The following is a 19,523-nucleotide window of genomic DNA, read 5'->3' on the forward strand; positions in this document are numbered from 1 at the left end:
CACAGCTTAAATATCCTCTGTGGGGTCACAGTGTAAATGCCTCCCAGCAGCAGTATATTCTCCTTCACTGTACATCAAAATATCTGACAAACGCCCCACAGCCTGCAGGTAGACGCACACAAATGACCTGCACACACACGCACAAATCTAATCACGCAATACACACACGTATTATTAAATTAAACATATACCGCCCACTTCCGCTTCTTCATGAGACACCGACACTTATCTGGAAATTCACAGACTCCAACACACACACACACACACACACAGTTCATCCACATTAATTAAAACAGGCTCCATCTTGTTGTTCCGCTCCAACAAAAAAATATATACGTCTTCCTCTCCAACTCCAGCTGTTTTGCTCCCATGAAACTGCATGAACACCCTGAAAACTGATATAAATACTGTACTGACAGAGGATGAGATACTTTAGTACGTTTCAGGTGTTCAGTTGGCACTCAACCCTTCATTTGTTCAGACTTGACTTGGCTTTCTGCTCGAGATTTGACACTAATGGCGTGATAATCTGATTTTAATCTTGTTCCTGGAGAGTTTTGGTCAAATCTCCGGAAGCAAAAGGCATTTATATATTAGAAAGACGCTTCTGTCTTCTTTGTACATGCACTGTACATTTTTTTGTAATTCCTTTCCTTCATTATTAATCAGCAGGCTCATGTGCTGTTACTTGCATCACAGGCGAGCAGGTATGTTGAAGATGATGAAGACAGACAGCACAGAACGCAACTACAGCCAAGAATAATTGAAACCCGTATGCATCAGATCAGAGCAGTAGCTCGAGGATATGAAGTTGGTCATTTGCATTTTGCAGCGTTGAGTGTGTTAAAGTGTGGGAGTGTGTATGTGTGTACACTATGCATCTGTGTGTTGCAGCAGGTAGACGCGTCTGTGTCACTAATGACATAAATCTGTATTTACCAAGACACACACACGCGCAAACACACATGCACACACGCACACTTGCAGTACAAACTCCAGTCAAAACAATGTTGGTTTGCCAACAAGTCTGTGAGTCATGACAGTTGGGTCTGATTCTCAGATTGTGTGTGTCTGTGTGATCTGTATTGACCCTTTGAAGGTTGGGTATCTTACTTGTAGGGGTTGTTGGGCTCGTTGGCGTTGCAGGACTCAGCATGTCCGTTACACACACAGCGTCCTCCGATACTGATGTCTTTGATACTGTAGTAATACTGTAAAATGAAAACAATACACAACACGAGTTATTATCATCGATATGTTGTTGTACATCACGTTTTAGTTGAAGGAATATGATCCCACATTCTACAACGATTTGTATGTTCTTTTTTATTTCAATTTTACTTAAAGCACCCAATGAGCATCTAATCTATCGATTCATTTCTTTGACTCTACTAAACCCACCAAGGGATCGTCTAATATGCACAAGTTGTGCTGAAAGTCTGGAGAGACAAACTGTAATACAAGTTGCATTTAGAAAGAAGTTTTATTCTCTGTCCGTCAATCATTCTTTGGAAGAATATGGCATCAACAAATCATTCCGAATTGGTTGCATTGCGTTGCGTTGCGTTACCCTGCGGGTGACAGTGGGGTCACGGAGCGCCTTTCCCATCAGGTGTCCCAGCAGCGTGTTGGTTCTCAGGAAGCGAAGCCTGATGTTGGTGGCCTTGGTGAAGTCCCTCAGTACTGGCGAGTAGGAGAAGTTCAGGGCCCCGGGCCGACCGTTCACCAAGGACACCACAATCTGGGAGAGGACGACAGAGGCTGGTTATCAGCTGACCAAATTATAAATATAAACATTGCAGTCTGGGAAAAACCTGCAATTATCAAAGGGATGACATCCACCAAATCATATTCATAGTTTGATATCATGGCAGGATTGTTTTCCTGACTAATACGTAATATGATCATTATAATATGCTTTAAGAAAAATACTCTGTACCCTCGTGTCCTTTTTCAATCATTGTTTAGTTTATGTACAATTTTATAAACAAATACAAATATTTATAGTAAGGGCTGGGCGATTTATCTTATTTTAATGTAATCGTAGTGTGGTGAAATCATATATCAATTAATAATAATACACAATTACGTTGTCTGAATAAATAACAAGCACTTACTGACAGAAAAGCTGATCATTTTGCACTAAAGTTCACAATTAAATGAGACGCTCCTCTTTTTTTTGTCAGATTCAGACAGGAGTATACAAAAATAGACTTGACTAAGACCTACCTAAGACTACTCGACCATGTGGTTATTTAATATACTAAATAATTGACTTACCAGAAAACCTGCTACATTGTGATACATATTTTTATTGAGATATGAAATTACCTATATCATGAGAGAAGATTTTGGCCAATAAACAAAAAAAACAATAAATGTAATGAAAACATGTGTGAACAACTTTGGAGGTAATAATACTGGTATTTCTCCTGATCAATCTATTCATCTTTTTATCTATAAAATGCAAAAAATAGTCGAAACATGTCCATCACAATGTCCCAGAGTCGAGTACAAAACTTTAAGAGACTCAGTCACGAAAGATAAAGAAAAACAACAAATCCCCACATTTGGAATGAGGGAATGTTTGCTTAAAAATTACCAACTTTTTCTGCGGCTCAACGAATAAATAAACCGACTAATTGTTTCAGCTCTACAGCGTTGGACGAAGACATTAAAGTACTTTATACACAAACACACACACTCACCTCTCCATTCTCCAGCGGGACTATACGGGAGTATTCGGTGGTGCAGACGATGTCATTATCATTGCTGATCCTCTCAATGGTTTCCTGTCCAAAACGCTCAATACAGTCTCTCTTGGAGGCTACACACACACACACACACACACACACACCACACACAAGAGAGAAAGGGGGGGAGAGAAAGGGGGGGGGGAAAGAAAAGCGTCTAATCAATCACAAGCACATTTGCAAACGTGTGAACATCCCCTCGTGTTAAACGTGAGGAGTGTGAACCATCTTTTATGATGCGTCTCAGTGTGATAATTAGAGGAGGGTCTCGGCTTGGTGGAGGTCTGTATTTTAGTTCTCCTTAAATATACCTCAGCAGCCTTTTCAGCTTCACAACAGCTGGAATAACATCATTAATCATCAGCTTCCACCAAAAACACGAACTCTGTATGCCTCTCTTGAAGCCTAACCGACTGTAAACCTAACTCTGATCTGAATCAATGTCAATCCAAAGACTACCGATCAATTCATCATTTAAGATATAAATGTATATAACCTATTTATCAACACACATCCATCACAGCAAGGTATTTGCCCTGATTAATAGGTCATAAGCTGTTATAACTGCTGTGCTTATATCCAACACGTTCTTTGTCAGTTAATTAACTCCATTAAAGAAATGTGTGACGACGATATATATTTTTTCCTGGACCAAATCAACCCAAATACAGGTGTTAAAGCACACAAAAAGGTTGGTTGATTCTCAACGATATCTCATTTATCTTCATCAATTCATTTAAACGTCAGCTGGTTGATTTGGGTTCAGAGAAACCATCCTCTGCCTTTAAAGAACAATCAAACTGTAAAAGTGCGTCCAACAGTTTGAGAGGTCAGCTTGTTGAAGCCACATTGTTTCCTCATGAAGACACAGCTACATTCCTGGAATGGTTTCACTTTATCTCAGAAGTGACCTTGACACGGAGGAAGACTGAAAGACCACGAAAACAAGACAAAGAAGAGGAGGCAAGGGTGATTTTATAATGTCAAGATCTCCCATCCAACCGTACCTCCAACAGCACCAGCAGTTCAAACCCACCCCCCCCCCCCCCCACACACACACACACACACAAAATCAACACAAATGAAAGTTACTCGTAGTAGATTTAAAGTTAAAAAATCCCAGCAGGTGGGAGGTGATCTCACTCTTGTAGAGCATTAAACAAACAGACAGTGAGTCCCTGTGAGTACACTAGTATAAAGTATGCATGCATGAATGTATTCAACAGCAATCAGAGAACAAGCTTTGGTGTACTGCCAGCTTTTAAGTTTACCGACTTCACTTTAAAGAATCCCAGGGTAAAGATGGCTATCAAACTGCAGAGACTTTATTTCTCCGCCATCTTGAGCACCTGGAGCAGCTTTCAATAATCCAAATTAATGAGTAGACACACAGACAGACAGACAGACAGACAGACAGACAGACAGACAGACAGACAGACAGACAGACAGACAGACAGACAGACACACACACACAGGTGAGGCAGACCCAAACCCCCTCTGCCTCTGTCTCTTCTACTCAGGTGAACATCAAGCTGTGACCTGTTGGCAGACATGCCTGGAATTCCCCTGGAGCCCACCTGGACTGACAGCTGCCACAGCCAATCAGCTAGCAGCTCTATGATGTAATGTCCCCCCTCCTCCGACCTGACCGACAAACCAACCAACCAATCAGCCGCCTGCCCTCGGGGCCGCTGTTAAACTGTGAGATTAGAGGGAGAATTTAATTTTACCCTGGGGGAAGTTAGGAAAGCATGAAGTGATGCTGATGGAATCTGACTCTGTTTGCTTCTAATGACCAAACATCTGGAGTCACACACATATGTATGCATTGTATCGGTGAATGTATATATGTGCAATACTCACAGGCAAAGTACTGCCAGGGTTGGTAGGTCTGACCAAAGTCGACGGATCTCTCCAGAACCCAAAGGTCCGGACGGGGAGAGTTTGCGAACTTAATCAACACGTAGGCAACATGGAAGAGCTGCCGAGACACAGAGAAGAAGACATTCACATTAGTCACACATTCAAACTTAGGTTAAGAGAGGATGACAAGAAATTGTTTTTAACTGCAACATTGCAAATGGCTCTAAGGTAAAAAAAAAAATAATAATAAATAACAATACACACATCAACAGCACAAATATATTCATATTCATAAAACCTTTGTATTATGTTCCGTATCTAATAAGCTGCAGAATCATTTCTTGATTATTCTAGATTTTGTCTATAAAATGTGAAATTAAATTAAATTGTTTATCGCAGCCGGCAGCTTTGTTTTAAAATACGGTCGATCGGTGAAAGTCTCACGGGGAAACATCTGTTACTGATTGGAGTCTAAGCTGAACGGGTTTCTGGTGGACCTGCACGATTTTCATCCACTTCAATCCGACCTGGTGGCACCGATGACAAGCATTAAGAATGACCTCGCTGATGGTCTTGTTCACTTCTGTGGGCCATATAGGGTCATGAGTAATGAATTCAGACTGTTTCATAACCTGTTAAACATGTCTCACAGTTACTTCAGGATTAAATGGAAAGGGGGAAAGAAAACGGAAAGGAATGGAAAAGAGAAGGAAAAGAAGAAAAGTGTCAAGGATGGGAAAAGAAAACAAGGAAAGGAAATGAAACAAAAGGAAAGGATATGATATGAAAATAAAAGGAAAAAGACGGCATCTGAAAATAACTTCAATCAAAGGAAAAACGAGAAAGAAAAGAAGTAAAAAGAAAAGAAAGGGATAGGAAGTTAAAGAGAACACGTGGGAAAAAATAATGCAATGGGGTCAATAGAGGAGAAAACAAGACAAGCTAATTCAACCGTTGTGGTTAAAAGTGGAAAAGCGAGCTGCCAGCTTCTAATAAACCCAGTCGGCGGTCCACAGTTGACCTGTGAAACTTCTTCCCTCCTGAGAGAAATCGCGTCAAAACAAACTACAGTGTGTCTGATCCGTTATGTCGTGTTACATGTTAGGTTCTGAGTTATTGTCAAAAAACTGATTCCTGTCAGTAATGAGCACCAGGTGCTCTGCAATCACACTCTCAGGTTTCAGCCCAGCTCTCCGGCTGTCTGCAGCCTCTTCTCTTTCACTCCCTCACTCATTTCCTGAAAAGGCCCTGAAGCTGGTTAGACGGCGATGACAAACTGCTCTCGCGGGCAAAGAGAAGTCCAGCTGTACCGTTTCGTCCGTCAGACCTTGAAACAGAACACACTGAAATAACAAGATGACGCACGTAGAAATATTACAACTAATCACATTTCATTTGTATGCGCGTGTGTGTGTGTTGAGAGCTCCTTTTTGAGTGCAGCATATGACGATGTCAACTTTATTTAAATCTGCAATAAAATTGTAATTATTTGCAACGTTGCCTCTCTTGGGTTTTGTACTTGTTTGTTTCCGGCTAAAAACAAGCCTTACCTGTTGCAGGTCACATTTTAAACTGAGCTTAAATCCCTGCATCTAAAACCAACCAACTTGTCTTTCTGTTTTAACATTGTTCGACAATTTAGCTGGTCTTTGTCTCCCCATCGGAGCACAAACACACACACTTTGACCATCCATTGCTGGAGTTCGGCCTGTGATCGCCATACTTCCCCCTTCTGACAGGCACAAGACAACACACGAACAGCATGCAAAGACATTGACACACGTACAGAGAAAGACCTGCAAGAACTCGTTCTATCACTGTGAAATGCCAGAAGTGTGCGACTCATGTTCATCCATCTCCATCTGTCCAACCACTCATACTCAGTTACTGCAATTTGTCAGTGTCGTAATATTACAACACTGCCACTTTCAAAACTGTCATTTCCTGCCAGATTTATATAATTCCTCAAACATGAAATCAAAAACTGTTTCAGACTGCAGAAAATGGAAATATGCGTTACATTCCTCCACTCTGCTCACTTGTGTTGTTCTTTTAAATTTGGTAACCAGAAATATCTGTCAACATATATAGAAAGAAAAGAGTCACAAGAGACTTTTAAATGCACTTTGTTACGCAAAGAAGAGTGGTTTCTACTTAAAACATATAAACGTATACAGGTATGTGTGTGTGTGTCTGAAGGAGATCTAAAAGGACAGGAAACAGAAAGCGAGGCCTCTGCACGTCCCTCAGGGCCAAAGACAGGAGGACAAATCCAGAAGCATTCCTCTGATTCCAGGGTTAAACTTTGACCAGCTCAGGGAGCGACCTCAAGTCCAGAGCAGCTCCTTTGAACCAAAGACTTCATTTCTAACTGAAAACACACGACTGAACACGCAGAGATCAGGTGATCTGCTCTGAACTTCAGACTGTATTGTGTTTTTACATGATTTGCTTCATACGGTTTGATTCTGAACGCAACAATTCACTTTATCTACAATTGCACTTGCAAGTCGTATCACCAAACTTTTCTCTGTATTTAAGATTTCTGGCCAAAAATAATTTAAGAAAGGATATTTTGAATTTCCTTCCAAAATATTAGAGGCCACAGTGTGTGACTTGTGTCGTGAAGTGTTATGCACACACATGTGCATGGTAATGTATTGTTCTTTCTTAAACTTGTAATCCTGCTAGTAATCCCCATTGTTTTTGAATCGATTAGTAATCTGGTTCTGTCTTCTTTTTGTTGTAACTGTAACGGAATATAGTTTTTTTCCTAATCCTAATTACAAAACATTGCACAATATATTCCTTTACACCCCAATATACAGAGGCTGTCACGGCTCGTTTTTATTTCTCTCAGCAGTTATTATTTAAAAATATCTTTTTTACAGTCTTTGTCATTGAAGATGAATGGTGCAGAGCTAGCTATGTGATTGGCTGTTGCTTTGGTGAGCCAGTCTTATCACTGCCAAGGTTTAACAATGTATTATTTTACTATTTCATTCATTTCATTTATCATATGGTAATTCATTTCACAGTGACTCATTTATCCACAATAAAAGAGGATCAGCCGTATAATCGATTATGAAAATAATCATTAGTTGCAGCTCTAATGGGAAATGAAGCGTTGATTTTTCAAATCACAGACTGTAGTAAACCCACTAATGTAAGAGAGAGGTGACTAAAAGTGGTTCCCTGTGTAATCTAGCACAACTCAGTCTTTCTCTCTCTCTCTCTCTCTCTCAGCTGTCTGTCTCCAGCACTCGGTGGGAGTCAGTCTGTTGCCTGGTCTAAAAACACACACTCACACAGTTACAACAAAAGGTTTTGCTGACCCACTTTTTTTCCCCCAACACACACAAACACACACACACCCCTCTACAGGATTTATGGATTAGTGGCGGCCTCCCAGGTCAGCCTCCCTGAATTGCCCGTCAATCCCATCAATCAAACTATGGGGCGAGAAAAACAAATGGAGAGAATAAGAAAGATATTGGAAGAAATCTGCAGATAAAGAAAACAAAACTAAAAACATTTATGGAAATGATGTTTTTTTCTTTTGGGATACCGATTAAAAAAACGCTCCTCGTTAATAACTGGAGGATAAATAAGTGGAGGCATTTCTTCTCTGTGACAGCCTCGTCCTCACAACCCAGCAAAATCAAGCCATCAAAGATGTCTGGAAACCACTTTGTCTCGTACAAACTACTAAGCTATTACAGACGCGTGACTGAGTGAATGGTTACTGAACATCACTGACGTTTACTGGAGAACTGATTATCAAACTAAAATGGTTAGTGTCTCCGTCTATCCGTTCATTTCGGACTTCAGCTTTTGCGGGTGTATTGCTAAGGACCCAAGTGCAGAGAAGAGTGCGAGCTCGTCAGATCTACAGACATATTTATTGGTAGTGCCTTACGTGAACTTAATTATTTAATCTGCTGCTCATTGTCTCCATTAAGTCACTTGTATTGAGGCTCTCTGACTTTTTTTGATGCGTTTTAGCTCACTGTCTCAATGTACTAAAAGCTCAGTTATACAGGTACACCTGATATAAGTGGTTTACTACTACTACTACTACTACTACTACTACTACTACTACTACTACTACTACTACTACTACTACTACTACTCCAGTCTACCCGACACACCTTCCCTACTTAAAGAGATGTGTTGATAGTTTTGAAATGTCAAAATGTAAATTAGAAACATCAACTGTCTGAATGCATACGTATACTGTGTGTATATGTCTAAGGAATGTGTGTGTGTGTGTGTGTGTGTGTGTGTGTGTGTGTGTGTGTGTGTGTGTGTGTGTGTGTGTGTGTGTGTCTGGCCTCTAGCTGGTTTAATAATTGTACACATTCCTCCATGGCACCACATTCCTGGTGCAACGTAACCATGGAGATAAGACAGGGGACACAAAATAAAGGGACAGAGGGAAGGATGGGGGGATGACGGATGGAGGGATGAAGGCAACACTATAACATGTACAAACACAGCAGAGTGACAAAGTAACAGTAGACAGAATAACTAAGACAACAAAGTAAGTATGAGATAACTTAATACAAAGATTAAAGATTATTCCCTGACTGTAAAACGAAAGCACTGAGATACTGCTGAATAATTCTCTGATTTACTATTACACTCAAAGGCATCATTCCTATTGAGTAAATATCAAGTTGAATAGCTTTCTTCCAAATCCAAATGTCTCCATTTCCATGGGCTTCAATGTTAAGAGATGACAAAAATCGAACAGCTGTGAATCCCACATCTGGATCACCGTCAAAATCCGCCTCCGTTGGGCGGCTGCAGTAATCTAAAGGAAATCAGAATGTCACCACAAAAGTAGTACGATTACCAGAGTAATTCAAATAAATGTAAATAAATCGTGTATAGTAAGTGTAAGTGTGTAGGTGTGTGTGTGTGTGTGTGTGTGACCATCTTTCTGGTGAGTGCAGAACTCGGCCTAAACTTTCCTTAACCTCTTTAGTCCATTAATGAGATTCAAGTCAATACTTCTTCACATTGTGTATTGAACATGTGTTGCTGTCTGGTGAAGAACTGCAGTTAGTAGTAATCGGCACATTTATCCACGAACATGTAGCTGCAGCTCATGATCCAAATCATTCACGTTTTAGACTTTTCCTGCCAACAATGATTTTCATTGTTGATTAATATGCAGATTGTTTTCTGGACTATTCATTTGGTCTTAAAATGTCAGAGAACACAAATGTATTCAATTTACTACCACATTGGAAGGAAAAGAACAAGAAGCAAATATTCAAATATATTTTAAAAGGTGTACACCATGAATTTTAGCATTTTTGTCTTAAAAACAATATAATTACTGAATCAAAATTGACATTGTTTAATTTTCTACTGACCAATATCAAATTCTAAGATTCTCAGTGAGTTTGCACCAACAAGATTAGGTTATTATTTTGATTTGATCATGAAGGTTTATTCTTGACCTCTGAAACATGTATCCGTTTCATTCAACTTAGCCTTCACTCACTAGCTTTTTTTTGCAAAGCTGTAGTCAAGTGCCTTCGTCGAGTGTGAGTGAACTATTATAAAACTACTCCAATTCATTTTGTGTGATTAAGTATCAAAGATATTTACAGATTCTTATGGCATCTTCCTGGAGCCCAAACCCAAAAGTACTCCTGGATTTTAGGAGCGAAAACCAGCAAATGTTTATGATTTTAAGTTGTTAAATGAGTTGAAAAAAAGAACTGATTGTCAGAATTGCCAGATACCTTTTCAGTCAGTTAAAATGTAAGCACTGAGTCAAACTATGGAATCTAAACGGACTGCAATGAATCCACACTGGGATTTCAAAGTTTCCGTCGCTGGAGAAAAGGCTCTTTAATCAGAGCTCACACGACGCTGCACTGAAACCAACTACATGATCTGATATCACACAGCACCAACAGATGTTCCTGTGTGTGCGAGTGTGTGTTTGTGTAGGGACGCGTGTGAGACATTTCTTTACAGTAAGCCAGGCGGATGAGAAGATTATTCTGGCGTCAAGAGAGAATGAGTGTGTCTGTGCTTGTGTGTGTGTGTGTGTGAGAGAGGTTGATAAAAGACAGGATGAAGGAAATATTGGCAGAGTTGTAAAGTAGAGACGGAGCTGCAGCTTCATCTGTCAGTATACAGAAGAGAGTTAAAGGACCATTCCGTGGTCATCAGTGCTTCTGCTTGTCTCCTGCATCCCCTAACTGGCTTTGTTTAAGGGTAACATTCAAAATTGAATGAGCCTGTCCTTGTGAAACATTAAACCTTTCATTCATTCAGTCAATGTGTAATCTGTTTCTCTCCGTTTCTGCAAACAGATCCAGTAGTGCCAGACCGAGGAGCAGCTGTTGTAATCACACCCACGCACGCGCACACACACACACACACACACACACACACACACACACACACACACACACACACACACACACACACACACACACACACACACTCTCTCTAATAGAGGAAAGAGGTGAAAAGTTGATACACTGACAGACTGTAAAAGACGTGAATCTGTCTGTCTGAACAGACAGCAACTGCTCTGTGCGTGTGCGTGTGCGTCTGCACATGCATGAGAGATCTTCCCAAAGAACGAAGGTCATTCCCACATTCCAAGTCAATCTCAGTGTCTCTCTTGTACCTCTCTTTCCTTCCTAATCCTCCCCGAACATGTATTGATTGATTCATCTCTCTCTCTCCCTCTCTCTCCCTCCCTCCCTCTCTCCCTCTCTCTCCCTCTCTCTCCAGGGGTTCGGGAATGCCCATCCACTCTTCCTTCAGGATCCCAGTGCAGAATTCCGAACAAAGATTCCTGAGGAAAGACTTTCACGGCTCCTCTTAGAGTTCAGTGAGAACATCTTCTGACGGTTTCAGGTTTCGCAGTTTAAACCGAGACGCCTCTTGTGGAATTATGAGGACTGAAAACGATACTGCGTCTATCAAAGCAGACAGAGGCTTTGACTTTTCCACTGCGGAGTGATTTATCCTCCAACACAAGTGAGAAACTCAAGGTGATTGGCGCGAAGGAGCTCAATATGCTTGAAAAGGCCGAGTTGGCACGAAGTGTCATCTGAAAGCTACTCGAAGACGGGGTGAAAAGCCTGCTATGGTACGCAAAGGAAAACTGTACAAATGGGCTTATAATAATTGAACAGTGTATGAACAATCTCTTAAAAATGTACACAATCACTTGGTAAAGTAAGTGTGATTGTCACACTGTTGGGTTTGGAGAACTGTCACAAATTGTGAGAAGCACTTCATTTCACGACACTACTACCAAGCTTTGACAGTTGTTGGTTGTTGCAATTGTTGTTGTTTTTTAAATCCCCATTTTAAATTGGGTTTCGGGTTTTGTCGATCATAGGATAGCACGAGTACACCATCCGTCAAAACAACCGGCTTTCTTCATCGTTCATCGACGATCCATGAAAGCTGAAGTTTTATCCCATTTGCAGTCTAGCACGTGTCTATTACCGTTTTTATCGTAAAACACTGAGGACTTACAGTCCTGACAGAGACAAATGCACAAATGTAACCTTTAAGAGACAGCGATGAGCCTGGTGGGAAGTGAGGTTTGGTTATGCCCCAGGCCAAGGGTGGAGATATCTCACATTTAGAGCTGAAACATTCAAATTTAGCTCAGAGTTAACTGACCTGTATAGCCTCCTGTAAGTGTCTGCTGCTAGAAATAAAAGGGACTCAAATTCATTACTTTGAAACCCAATGTTGGCAACTCATTAGCCGTCATTGAGTTAAGCAGTCGTCTTCTTTTCCAGAGAGAAAAAGGTTACCTTCAAGTACACATTATCTTCACGCCTGTAAAAGATCGGGAGAGAAAAAAACCCCAACCAACACTTTTAGAGAACTGTACCTAATAACAGGCTGCATGGTCCCAATAACCACCTCCATATTCCAACTGCACCGTTCTCCAGGTGGCCTTTCGCTGCCCAGAGGCTAAAGATGTATGTGCATAGACAGCCTTCACCTTCACACCTATACATTCATGCAGCCGGCCCATACATGCTCAGCCAGTGAGCTCAGAGTTTCGAAAACACTTCAGAAATGTTGAGATTACACACTCGGTCTTTATCTTTCCATCTTCACGTTGGTTTGCACAGTGTTAAAAACTTCTTCACGATGCTTCTTCACTTCTTCCGACATGTCGGAGCAAGAAAAGAAAATCTAGGTTAAGACTCGGTGATGAGTTGCATTCTAAGGATGTCACAAAGGTGGAAATACCGACTTCCCACTGGAACAAAAAAATGGAATGGCGCAATCAATCAAGATATAATTTATTGCTAGAAAGCAGAGTGGCATTTTAACTCAAAACACGAGCATAACATCAGCTATTTTGCGGAATTACAGATCGATCAACGATATCTCATCCATGTCTCTCCCCTAGTTTTTCCAAACTGGACAACTAGGTATCCTGGGTATTTAGAAGTCCCGTCTTTGTAAGGAGCGCAGCACTAGAGAGGACAAGAGGGTGACAGCTGAGAGAGCAGACCTGAAGATGATTGGAGGAGAAGGACGGGAAGAGCGATAAGAGATAAGAGGGATGTTCTCCCATCATGGAAATACTGAGGGAAGCTTCTTCTCAGGGAATATTTATCAGGTTAGATGAGGAAGACGGAGGAAGGGAGGGTGAAGGAAGGAAAGGAGGGGGAGGGGAAAGGGTAAAAGTGAGAAAGAACGATGACACCTCTACCGCTACTGTTTTAGCCTTCAAAAACGAATCTGTATTGTCCATTCATTGGACAGAGTTCTGGCACCTGGGGGTCAAAGCAAGATGGTTTTTCGAGTTTGCTTTCTTCATTTACTGTATATTGCTTAAATCTTGCAATAGCAAACTAAAAGTTGATTAACATTAATATATGTTCAATGTTGCACAACAGATTTAGTTGCATAGCTTTCCAAGCTTACAGCTTTGTATTTTAAGGTGATATCTCAGTTTATTCTAACTAAATTTGAAACAAACCCACCCCATTATGACTGCACATGGCTCAGGAATAAAAGCATTTCATGCATCTTGGGGCCATTTGATTTTTTTTTTTGTTATCCTCTTGAAAAAAACAAAGTAAAGATGCCAATGTTCAGATAAACAGAGAGAGAGAAGCTGAAAGGATAAGAAAAAGAGGAAGCTGATGGAGGAGCAGTGAAGAGGAGTAGCAGAATGAAAGTGGTGAGGCGGGAGGTGAAACGGGCAGAAGAGGCCCTGGAGGGACAGTTTCTCCTCAGCGTTCTTCTACAGATTGATGCCTTGTTCCACCACTCTGTCTGACAGTTCAACATCCCCCCAGGATGTGGAAACTCCTGCACAGTGTATGTGTGTGTGTGTGTGTGTGTGTGTGTGTGTGTGTTGTACTTCTATTGTGTGTTTTAGACTTTGAGAGTGAGGACATTTATGAAAAGTGAGGATATTTTGTCCAGTCCTTGTCTCACAGATAAATTCCTTGTATGCCTAAACATACCTGGCCAACAACAGGCTGTTTGAGGGTTAAATACTTGGTTTTAGGGTTTAAATTATATAGGCCTGTATCATAAGCCCAGTTCATTTCAGAAAATAACTCGTTAGTACGACATGTCTTGATGCTGGTCCAGGACTAAAGGTTTGTGGGTGAGAAACACAGGATTCCAGGACAAATTACCCTCATCATGTCCTCAACTATTAGCATCACCCTCTCTCTCTCTCTCTCTCTCTCTCTCTCTCGCTCTCTCTTCCCAACACCTTTGTACACACCGAGCCTTCACTCTCCGAATCACAAAGTCGGCCTCGAGAAGACTTGCAAACTGGCATTTAGACTTCAAATCAGTCCTTCTTGTTGAATTTAAATCAATAAGATGGGTATACTAATGGGCTAGTGAGAGCAGTTTTAAAAACAACAGCTGAGCGGTTTAGTGCATCACTCTGCCAAGTTTGGTCAAATCGATGAGCTGCATTTTGAGAAATTACATCTGACACGATGTAGCATTTCATTTTGGTCTCACTCTCATCAGTGTAATCCGGAAAACCTTTGGAACTAAGCATCATTCACTAACATCTCATAACAACCAAGTCATAACCTACAGTAAACTGCAACGAATACACGGAAAGAGACACACTTGTTCCCAATTTGAGTGTAAAGTTGTTTTTTAACTTTTTATTCCGACATGGTTCAGATAACTCCCTCACAGACAAAGTCAGCTGACACGTTGCAGCCTGACAGATTCAATGAGCATGAAATTCACCTGGGAAAACTTTGCTGAAAATGTTCCAAATGTGTCCAAACTCAAAGAGGAGAGCAGAGGAACTGATGATAAAACAGACCCAGAAAGTGAGGTCAGACAGAGAAGGAAGGGAGGTTTCCTCTCCTATAACCTTGACTTTCTCCACGTTCCAGATCCACTACTCCTTTCATATGTTCCCTCCGTGCCTTATTGTAACAGATAGCTGGAGAAAATTCCATAATTAGTGAACAATGGGAGGAGAAGGAAGAGTGATAAGGGAGAGAGAAGGGGGGAGTTCAAGCTGTCTCAATGAAAAGAGAGGAGGAAGAGGAGGAGCAGGAGAAGGAGGAAAAGTAAAAGAAAAAGGGGGAGTACAGGTTGTCTTCATGAAAAGAGAGGAGGAAGGAGTTTGTGGGCAGTCTCTAAATAAAAACACTGATGGGTTACATTCAGGCAAGATGTTAGGGATCCGTTTAATATCAAATACAGAGTTGGATATCATGTGAAATAGGACAAAACTTGAACCGTTGCCTGTCACATCAATGTAACCCTTAAAAATCATGTCTTTGTTCCTTTTAATTTGTGATCTTAGAGCCAAACTGATTCCATCTAATGATCAAAAAACATACATCGGTGTTTGTACCAAAAATAGTTCAGCCTCATAATAACTTTATTTGCCTCTTTTGGCACCATGTCAACTGTACGTTATTTTAACTTTTCCAAAATTCCAACATTTCGTTTCTTTCAAAACGTATTTGCTGTTGGAATTAGTTGTATAAAAACCCCATTGTGTAGGAGACAGGGTTTCAATTCATTGGTTCAGAAGTCAAGCTGAGAGACTAACTTTGCGTGCCCCACCCACTCCCCATCTACAGAGAGGTCCGATGTCAGTGTCTGGGGCTGGCGGGGGATCAGGAGCTGTGTTTGAAATCTGTACGTACTGCATACTACGTGCTTAATGAACGATTAAGTACACCATTACCAGCAGGCTGTTCTCAACAGTCAGGAACTGGCAAAACGAAATGGTAATGTTATCTTCCACCTGTACTTTGCCTGCTGTGAAAATAAGTTCTACTACACATGTCCAATGTTACATTTATGTTCTATATATAAAAACACAATGTATCAAACACAACTTTAGGATTCTCTAATTGACTACGTAGCTCAGCTATATAGATATCAGCAAGACATCTTCTTTGTTGCATACGATGTCCATCAAGCAGACGAGCCGACAGACAGAAATGTGCTCTACATTGCCAAATATTCCCAGCATGAGTTACAGTATAATGTTGAATGTTAATGGTGACTGAGGCTGCCCAGCTGTTGGCTTTAATGGAACCAGTCACAGTTGCTGCTGCAGCTATCGGCTTGTTTCCCTCAGTAGCGAATAAACACCTCGCTCTCTCAGTCTGTCAGTACAAATGTCTTTCTGCATCGGTCTGCTTTGATGGCGTGGTGTTCACATGGTCTCAAGTCCCGTTAATGTGTCCAAACCCCAGGTTGGTGCTTTTCACAGAGAAATGGAACAAGGAGCAAGTGTTATAGAGGCACACTCATAATCTCTGCCTCTCTATCCCAACAACACACTCCCTCCTCTTTCAGGTCGTCACCATAGTTCCTCAGTGTGATGAGGTTTTAAATGTGGACTTTGCCCTATGGAGCGCATCACGGTCAGTCACAGTCTCTGAACTCTGACTAAGCTTCATTAAGACACCGTTAGTTGCTAGCTGAGCTGGACACACACACACACACACACACACATTTAGACAATTATAGCTGATCATTGCCGGCTTCTTTCAAGACATCCAAAGAGTATTTTTGAAGGATTTTAGACTTGAGGGACTCAAAGCTACATATTATCTATCCTGACTAATCAGTAGGACTGCCCTCAACCAAAGACATTCTTAGTTGACTAACACTCATAGGATTTTGTCGACTAATAGATTAAATCGACATATCGGTAAAACTGAGATCTCCACAAAGAATCATGCAAAAGCACCACTTTAAGTCTGGTGTTTACCCGAGATGTGCTCAGCATGAAAAAGCCTTTTTTTATTAATTCTGTTCGACTAAGACCAAAAACACCAACTAGTTGACAAATTAACTAAGAAGGGGCAGCCGAGTAATGAGTTTGGAGACAACGTGTAACAGTGAAGGTACAACGTGTATGTGGTACAAGTGTTTTGACACGGTTTTTGCTACAGTATCCACTCAGTTCATCATTTAGAGGCCTGAAACTCAACACAATTTAATTCAAAATCAGTCTGAACTATTATAAAGCTCAGTGTGTTACCAGTCCATTTGTACACGCACACTGCCTTACCCTCCTCTGACTCGATGTGTGTGTGTGTGTGTGTGTCAAACAGATTGACCCCCACAAACACACCACTGTTCCACGCCCATTCACCATTTTATGACTTAACTATGGGAAAACACTCCCTTCTGTTTGCTGCCCTCATGTTCTCTCTCTATGGACTCATCCCTCCATCGGCCACTCTCCACTCCTCTGTTTGTACAAGGAGGAAGACATTCTTGCAGCTACACAACTGTAAGGCCACATTCAGAACAGCAGCAACAGCACTGAATCAAAAAACACAGGTTTCTCCTTCATTGCAGTGAGATCACCACATCGGTACAGCGATGGTGCGAACACAACTTGTCACTTACCTCGTAACTTTGTCTTTAATTGCTCTTGTATATTTAATGATTGTACATGTCTTGTATAGTTTCTACACTTAACTAGTTGTATGTTCCCCTTTCTTTTTTAAATCCTCTATTTATCCAGATTTATTTCTGTCTTTGTGCTGCTTTGTGCAACCCCTGAAGTTCCCCTGTGAGGATCAATAAAGGTTTATCTTATCTTATGTTAATTTATACTCTGGTGTAGAATGTAGTTTCAATACAAAGGAACAAACAAGGAAACAGATAAAAGGAATGTAAGTCACCATTTGATATCAGCTTGAAATAGAAAAACACACCACTAAACCAGCACGTTCGTAGGTTCGTAAAACTCCAACAGCTAAAGAAGAAAAGTCACAGGTTACAAGATCTTGAGCAGAAACTGGCTCTGGATTAAATAAATCCCTGAAAATGTGTGATTTAGATAATAACACCTGGATAAAAGATGAATGGTTGTTGGAACAAAGAACTTTTTTCTGTGCCGTCTTCACTGTTGTCATGATGTTGAACATGAACACCAGTGACCTTACATTTGTGTTCACTGTTAGAAATGTAAAGTAAGATTAACTTTAACTCAGGGACCTATACTTCCTCTCCTCCCCCGCTCTTTTGTGTCATTCACCTGCAAAGAAACTCAAACAATCTGCTGGAATTGACCAGTAAAAAACAATATTTACTGTCGCATTAACAGGGACAACCCTCTCTCTTTGTCACTGCTGTTTCTTCATCTCCTCCTCACACCATGTTGTTTTTATACCCCGTTTCTTCACATTTTATTATACGTGAGGCTGCCTTTCTTCTTCTATTCACAAAGAAAAACAACTGTTAAATGAAAACGTAAACATTTGACATCTTTGTGAAATGGTCATAATTAGCAATTATTGGGTTATGGCCAAAAATGTGTTTTGTGAGGTCCCAGTGACCTTTGACAACCAACTTCTGTTAAAGTTATCCCAGAGTCAAAGTTGATTTTTGTGCCATATTTGAAGAAATTCCCTCAAGGCGTTACTGAGTTATTGCGTTCACGAGTGTGGACAGACAGACAACTCAAAATCAAAATGGCTCCGGCCATGGCTGTCGCCGGCACAGAGGCACAAAATAACATGTGTTCAGCTTAATTTACTCAGAAGATTTTGCTGAACGCAAGATCTCAATGTGAATGAATTACAATCAAATTTCACTGAAAACCCGACTTCAAAACATCCAAACTATCCCTTTAGGTTTGGATCAAAGACAAATACATAATAATACCTGCTGGTTGATACATTTTTTGATGTTGGATCAAAAATCCTTCAGACCCACAATAAAAATTAATAAAAACAACATGTTCCGTTTCTCTTTTAAGTTGGTAAATTGTCAAATCCAGTTCTTCCTTCAAACTAAATTAGCTCATTGTGTGATAGCGGGCAGACATTACCATCAGGCTATTCTTAGTCTGGCTTGGCAGACTTGGCTGGAAGAAAACTGCTCAAAGTCCCCGGTGTCCTTCAGGGAGGACGAGCCTGGCACAGAAAGTGTTTTTCTGTTTGGGTTTTGTCTGGGGAGGAAGCTGCACACACTCCTCGCACACTGCAGCTGGACATATGTAACACGAGCAATACCTTTTTTAAGATGAATGCAAACATCTGATAACTCAATGTTTAGGCTACATGTTTGACGAGTTAGATGAGAATAACTGATATTATCGATTGTCTTTGTTGTGGGTTAAGTATAGAGCTCAGAGGAGAATGTGTTTAGCCTAGCTTAGCACAAAGGCTGGAAGCAGGGGAAACTATTAGCATAGCTCCAGTTCCAAAACTGTCTTATTTACACATTGTATATTTACATGTGCATTAAACAATATATGAAATGTTTGGTTTCATCAAATGAACTTACACATTTCCTAACAACAACAACAACAACAACAACAGCAGCAGCAGTATAAGTGTACTGGTGACTAGCCTGCTAGCTAACAGGTACCCCTCTAGCGTTAGCTTTCAACTGGTCGTGATATGCTCATCA

At 40.8% G+C, this 19,523-nt stretch overlaps 1 protein-coding gene across 1 annotated transcript in view; it reads right to left on the minus strand.

The window, feature by feature from the left end:
* Window positions 1-19,523, minus strand: part of lama5 (laminin, alpha 5) — a gene marked incomplete at its 5' end in the record, with an annotated part of 86,405 nt that overhangs the window by 50,120 nt on the left and 16,762 nt on the right. The window contains 4 exons of the mRNA XM_079274463.1: window positions 1,114-1,211; window positions 1,571-1,741; window positions 2,709-2,827; window positions 4,617-4,734. Coding sequence (XP_079130589.1) covers window positions 1,114-1,211; window positions 1,571-1,741; window positions 2,709-2,827; window positions 4,617-4,734 — 506 coding nt within the window. The remainder of the gene's footprint in view (window positions 1-1,113; window positions 1,212-1,570; window positions 1,742-2,708; window positions 2,828-4,616; window positions 4,735-19,523) is intronic.

Source organism: Melanostigma gelatinosum (genome assembly GCF_949748355.1).
Source record: "Melanostigma gelatinosum genome assembly, chromosome: 8".
NCBI classification, from domain to species: Eukaryota; Metazoa; Chordata; class Actinopteri; order Perciformes; family Zoarcidae; genus Melanostigma; species Melanostigma gelatinosum.